At 44.7% G+C, this 7121-nt stretch overlaps 1 protein-coding gene across 1 annotated transcript; it reads right to left on the bottom strand.

The window, feature by feature from the left end:
- Window positions 1-5222: 5222 nt before the first annotated feature.
- On the bottom strand, window positions 5223-5897 carry LOC134138963 (claudin-8-like). The gene has a single exon (XM_062573169.1). The coding sequence runs from the start codon at window positions 5895-5897 to the stop codon at window positions 5223-5225; it is 675 nt and encodes a 224-aa protein (XP_062429153.1).
- Between the last annotated feature and the right edge of the window lie 1224 nt (window positions 5898-7121).

Raw genomic sequence — 7121 nt, forward strand, 5'->3', positions numbered from 1 at the left:
CATGCAATTACAAATCTAGTAGCAATGATTGTTAGTACATGTGTCAAACCAGGAGTAGTACCATATGCCCAGATGATAGTGAATCTAAGAAAATGGTGGGGGAAGGTGGAAAGTACTGTGTGCAACTGGAAATCCATTAGTCAGAATTCAATACTGAGAAGACTTAAAACCCATTATGAAGAAAAAAATAATTAAATGCCTGGAAGTAAATGGAAAATTAGAAAAAGAGACAGCATGAACCAAACAAAAATAGATTCAATTTTATTTCATACCACTTTCCAGAAAAGAGAAGTCGAGCATTTGGACCTTATTAAAGCATCTGACACAGCAGTAGGAAATTCAGTAGTAACACTGAAGGAATGGAGAACAGCAACAAAAAAAAGTGATGTGGATACAGAATCTATGAATGAGCAAAACAGCAAAAGGGAAAACTGGAAGGACAACTATCAGGCTCCTATTTCTGGATGTTCCTTTCTGCTGCTGGTGGAAGCAAGGGTTTTTCTTGGGTCTCATCTTAACTTGCCTCAGGGATTTGGCATTAATGGAGGAACTACACCAGGAAATTTCCATTAGACGCTCAGTTGGTCAATGCACTGTCAGCATGGAGGAGATTAAGAATACAGGACCAGAAGGCTGATGACCTCAAGGCCTGGAATAATAGAAATGCAATGCATTTGACATATTCAAGTGAGATATTTTCTTGTTTTTCTGAATCATCTACCCCCTGCTGTGATAACCTGCAGAAAGTGTATTTGTTGTGCCTGGCAGTGGTGAGGCTTCATCAGGGACTTTTTGTCCTGTTTTGAGTATTAAACTTCAAGAAAGAAGTGGAGCAGCCGAAGACAGCCAGAAGAGATAAGTAAGAATGAGGAGAGACTAACAAACATGCCAATGAGGAAAGAATTAGAGAAGATTAGTCTAAGCAAGATAAGTTCAAGAGGCTAGATGGTAAATGGAAAAGGTGGCTGCTTTAAAGGAAAGCAGTGATCTGTTTTCTATGCCTACTGTGATGGGAGAATGGAGCAGCTTTGGACTGCAGTGGGGACATTTATTTTAAGCTTCAGGAAAACCTTTATTAATGAAAACTACAATTAAGCACCAGGAAAAATTCCTAAGGACACTGTAGAAGAGTCATCTCTAGAAGATGCATTGTACAAACATCTCTTGGGAACAATTTGGTGTGTCTATTTTGATGCTGGAGCAAAGTAATCAGCTGGGTAGTGACTCTCACATTTTCTGAAGTGAGTTGTACTTACACAACCTTCTCCTCCTGTTCATCCTCTTCAGCCCTACAAGCACCAACTTCTACTAGTAAAAGGAACTGATGCTGCTGATGGGGCTCTCAGCTGCGCCCAGCAAACTAGTTTGGCTAGTCAGCCTCCTTTAAAAATCTCAAGCAACACATATTTAGGACTCCTGTGGTATTCAAGCATCAGTTCTTTGCTGATCTGCGGCATGAACATATCATGGCTACCAGCTCCCCAGAGCAGTGGGGTTTGGAGAACTAGGGCTGGCAAAGCAGCAAGGAGGATGGTTCATGCTGGAGCATTAGGGAAAGCCTAGTGCTAGAAGGGGTCCAGGCTGCCACAGGGAGGCAGGAGGTAGTCCAGGGGCTCAAACCTGCTCCACCAGGCAAAACTGGTGTAGTGGGGGACATGTCCGTGTCAGGACTGTAGCTATTGCCCAGTGCATTGACAGAGCTGGAGTTACCCAGCACTGCTCTTCCTCCAGTTCAACAGGAAGAGAGTGCTGCACGTTGTGCCTCATGCTCAGAAGCCTGCTCCGTATCTACTGTGTGGTGGAGGAGTGGCCCTTGGTAGAGGTCCTACATCCCAGACAAGCCTGCTGCTTTGGGAAGCACAAAGATACCCTGAGGACAAGAGGCTGGAAGTGGGGAGGATACCCCAAAGCATCTCTGACCACTGGTGCTGGTCCCCTGCTCCTTCCCAGGCAGCTGCCACTAGCCCCACCAGAGGCAGTGTGCAGATCTCCATGCACGCAGATCTTCATACATCTCGGAGTGGACACAGTAAGGCCTTCTTATATTTCATTAATGAGCCTTACTGGCTGTGAGGCCCAAGATTAGATGGCTTCTTCCAGTCTCTCCCTCCTCCATTTTGCGTTATTCGTTACTAGCCGTGTTTGAGAGCTGAACAGAAAGCAAGCAGCCTATGGATAAACTCTCACATACAGCCACCATGTATATTCAAAAGCACAGGAAAGTACAGCGCCTATTCAGGACTGTGCCTGAGAGAAAGAGACAAATCTATTATAAGAAACTGGTCTTACTGGATTTACAGATGTGTGATAACCTTCTGTGGCAGATGATTTATTCTCATATCAAGTTGCGCAGTAGCTCAAGATGCACTCAAGCTCTCTTTTTACAGAGGCTCTTTCAGGCTCTCTTCCAGCACTGCCTTGCCCACACAAAGCAGCTCCTGAAATTGCAGCTCTGCTGATGATAACCTGACCTGACTCGCTTGGAGCAGCCCTGCCACCCATGTGTCCATCCTGCTGCTGCCTCGCTCAGATCGGAGCAGTGCCTGGCAGTGCAGCTGGCAGCTCTGCCCTCTAGACCTCCGCAGCAGTCGCCGCAGCTGTAGGAGGATTTCAAAAGAAGCTCATTTTTTAAGTGAAAACTCAGTTACTGAATCACGGAGTGATGACCAAATCTTGAACCTTCACTGACCTGAGTTAAGTGGAGTCTGACTCTCCTCTGACCTGCAAGCTGTGGAGTCATTTATCTGACTCAAAGGGCACCAGCTGGATTTGGCAGTACTTCACATCCATTTTACATTGCAGGAATGAGTACAGTTGCCCAAAGTGTTGGGCAAAGGCAAAAAAGCTAGAAAACGTTGGTTTCATTAATGAAGATGAAACTCCTTATTTTCCAAGGAATCTCTATAACCTATAAGCAACAAAATAAATTCCAAAGTACAAGATATCACATATGAAAGTTTATTGTTATAGGGAGTTGATTTGTGCTTGGATTGCGCTCCCTCTTCTACAGGATCTTTTGCTCATGCTAGTCAGGGTTTATTTAATGTATAAATGTGGCCAACCCTGTTTTAAATGGAAGCTTTGCTTTTAGTTTTCTTGAAGACGCAGTGTACAGGTAGGATACAATTTAAAGGAAGTGGCTGGATGTGATTCGGAGGCACTGGAGAGGGGTAGGCATGTGCAAACTGAGCTGAAAACTGTTTGCAGCATATAGGATCTCTAAGAGGGAATTTCAGAAATTTCCAAGTCCCGCTCATGGTTCATGGGACTCATATTCCTGTTAGTCCTGTGGGCGTTTTTGAAAGTCTTCCTGTATCTTCTTTTGTGTTGTACAACTTAGACTGCTGTGTGCTTTACCAGAAACAGATAACACTATCAGATGTTAACGGTAGTCTACAATATACGCAGGGCTCTTACGGATGTGTCGTGTTTATCTCACTTTTCACTGAAACTTGCCTCAGACATGTAGATGAATACCGTATGAGCCGCCCTGTGTCTTGACAGCAGAGATAGAAGGAATACATGTATCTGTAGTTTTCTGAGTAAGATCTTGTATCTACATTTTAGAGGGGTGAACTAAGCAAGTGACTTTACTGCAGACGTTGGTATAAACCATGACGTTCCAGCTATAAGTTCCGTGCAGGATACTCACACGGTGTCGCAAAGAGCAGGACTGCTCCTCCACTCTCTTCCCCCCAAGGAAGAGACCGGACTGGAGTATATACATTAAGAAAGGAACATGAAGGAAATACAGCCATGCACAGCTATATTACAGAAGTGTCATGCACATCAGGCAGGTACATAGGCAGAAAAAAACTCCTTAAAAATAAGGAGGAAAAATAAAATCACATACAGGCAGGCACAGCTTAATATGTAGCTTACAAGCAGTGTGAAAAGACAGTTCTAGAGCAGTAGTGCACAGACTTTGAATTCTTTTCGCTTGTTCAGAGTTGCATCTTAGTAAGAGAAGAATTTGTTTCCAACCTTTCAAGTGGAAATAACTTCAGGAATTTACTGGACAATTATGGATCACATAATAATCTTCCTATAAAATGTTTAAAACAGTCAATCAAACTCCAAAAAGAGAATGTTGCTCTCCATTAAACACTATAAATTTAATCTTGTTCTCAGTTAAGTCAAAGACAAACTTCCATTGATTTCTGTGGGTCTGGGGTTACACCTTATTCACTGGTTACAAAATTCTATTAAAATATTGCCACTATCAATTAATTTCAGTCACTTATTAAACTAATTTGTATGGAATTCAATTTATTTTCCAGGAGACTTCATTTCATTACCATGCTCTTTATCATGGAAGCATTATCTTATTTAAAACATTGTTTAGCTTGTTTGCATGTGAACTGTGAGAAAATACTATCAATATTTTTGTTCTTTAGGCCTACTAGCTGTATTAGTGTGAGTGGTACTCAGCAAAAACATGGGCCTGATATTGCACAAATATCCTTGTTTAAAAATACATGTATATATATTAGTATCCCGTAGCAGTTAGCCAACACACCATTATTACGGTGGTCTAGGCAACGCTGTGAAATGTTGTAAGCCACAAGGAGTTTGCAAGGGAATGCCGTTGCTTCTAAAAAGAAGGATATGAATGAGTTTGACCTCATATAGATTTCAGAAGAAATACTGACTTTCACCAAAAAGATGATATTTAGGATGAGTGCAGAGCAATGTTTATTCTCTGAAATAAGGGATATTTTTCATAAATTTCAGCTTACACTTTCTCAGCTGAATAAATTCTTCATGCAACCCTTCATTAAACCTACAGTAAATCAATCTCGTAGTGAATACCTTTCTTTTAAACCACTATTATCTTGTCCTTATTCACTATTATCCCTTATTTCCCAGGAGAGGAAAAAAAGAATCAGCCAGTTAACTCCCCTCTTCTTCACAAAAGGACAGAATTTCATATTGCAATGGAACTTTATTATTATTTCCTGTAAAAATTGCAAGCCAAAGCAAAGCCATGTCACCCAAAAGCTATCTCAGGTTACCATTAAGGTAGTGTTAAACGTTCACCTTTCCACGCATGGAAATAGTTGTCTGCGCTGCAGCACTGGCCGCAGCAGGGCCCGCTGGTGGTAACTGCAGCTCCAAAACGCGGTCACGACAGCGGCAGTTGCGTGACAGAAGGCAAAAAGCTGCCTGAACTGCAGCCACGGAGACCGCACGTGCGAAGAAGAGGAAAAGGCAGGAGGCGGCTAGACGTACTGACTTTTGGAGTAGGAGCTTTCAGGCTTCCCTCGGCAGCACTGGTCACGAGCGGGGCCGTGGGGCGGCGAGGAGTAGCTGTAGCTCCGAGTTTTCTCCTGGCAGCAGCAAAAGCAGCAGAAGGTGGCTCCGGCGGCAATGAGGCAGAAGGTGGCCCCCCATCCCAGGTAGAGGGCCTCCCCCAGCTCCCGCTTCTGCGCCACGTTGACCACGGGGTTGTAGAAGTCCCTGATGATGGTGTTGGCCACCCAGCAAAGCGGGATGAGCTCCACAGCGCCCGAGAGGAGGAAAAGGAGCCCGGCTGCCAGCAGGAGGTGGCCCTTGGCTTGCTCGCTGCTCGGCGCGCACCGCATGCACTTCATGCCCGTGGCGGCCAGGGCAAAAGCGAGGAAGGACAGCACGGCGGCGGCACACATCAGCCCCCGGGAGGCCTGCAGGTCAGGCGAGAGCGCCAGCGGGGAGTCGTAGACCTTGCACTGCATCCTGATGTTGGCTTGCCGGATGCAGTGCATCCACAGGCCCTCGCAAATGCTCTCAAACACGATGATGTTGTTCTCGATGAAGGCGGACACCCGCCACTGAGGCATGCCCGTGACAGCAAAAGTCCCAACGGCGCCGATGCCACCGACTATCAGCCCGGCTAGCTGCAAAGCGCCGCTGACCATGCTGCCTTTGCGAGGCGAGTGCACGCTGCAGGTGAAAAATGAGCAGCTTCTGCCAAAAATAGTTGTCCCTTGCGCAAGGAAGGTTTCCGAGTCAGTCTGCACAACTCTAAATCAGCTTACTTCTGGCACGCGTTGCCCGGGACTTGGCTGCACCTTCATCGTCTTTGTAATTCCTCTGCCACCACTGTCTTGAAGAGGCAAACTGAGCGATCAAGTGGAGCTACCTTCTAAAGCAAGGGACCAGACAGGGTGTGTGTAAACCAGCAGGAGCCACTTAGGATACATGCACCTTGTGAGGAAAATGCTTTACATTGCTGTCGCTTTTTTAAGGAAAAAAACAAACAAACAAAAAAATTCTATGCTGCGTATGCTGCGCTTAACCCCAGCTATTTTCTACAGTGCTAAGGAAACGGACTGGTCTCTGTAAGGAGACTTACGTGCACCCTGGCGCAGTTACTCGAGCCACTGGCATGAATGAGCGGAAAATTTTCTGCCCCTGAATCTTGCTCAGTCCCGGCTCCTGCAGGAGAGGGGGCAAATTGCCAGGAGGAAAGTGGAGCTGCGCTCCCTGCCACGGGGCCTCCGCTCGCAAAAGTGCTTTTGTTCTGAAGCTCAAAGGAGAGTACTACGGTGACAGGATCAAGGAACAGAGCAAATCAAAAGGCTACAGATAAAATAACTCTGAACTCAAAACAGATCTCTCTGCAGAGGATAATCAAAGCTGCAAAAGACCATTTAAGAGGTAGAAAGGAACAACAAAAGACCTCAGGTCTGCTAATACCTATGTACATATATAGCTTTATACATACATATTGCTGCACTATTACGGGGACAGGCAAGCCTGTGGAGATTTCCACATGCTCACATGGTTGCAGAATCAGACCTAGATGATGGTGATTTAAGCTGCATAGGAGGTTTTCTTCCTGTGAGAAAGTGAACCCAGCAAATATTCCATGATCTACTGCAATGGAAAGTATTGGCTATCCAAGTAAAAATCTATTAGTTATCTATGTATAAATAAATATTTTAGAAAATCATCATTTTTAGTGTAGTTTAAACATAATAATAAGGGGGAATAGATGAACAGTCCACTCAAGAATTTGTGTGTGATCTGCAAACAGCCTTGGAAAATGTCAGATGAAGAAATTTTGGGAAAGTTAAAGCACCAGAAAAAAATGGTACAAATCTAGAAAAAAAATGCAAGCATGTGGCCGTGGACTCTTT

This window comes from Rhea pennata, chromosome 1 (assembly GCF_028389875.1).
Source record: "Rhea pennata isolate bPtePen1 chromosome 1, bPtePen1.pri, whole genome shotgun sequence".
In the NCBI taxonomy this organism is placed as follows: Eukaryota; Metazoa; Chordata; class Aves; order Rheiformes; family Rheidae; genus Rhea; species Rhea pennata.

What these genes read in the sequence shown, in the direction of transcription:
- LOC134138963 (XM_062573169.1), bottom strand. Translation starts at nt 5,897, where the DNA reads ATGGTCAGCGGCGCTTTGCAGCTAGCCGGGCTGATAGTCGGTGGCATC.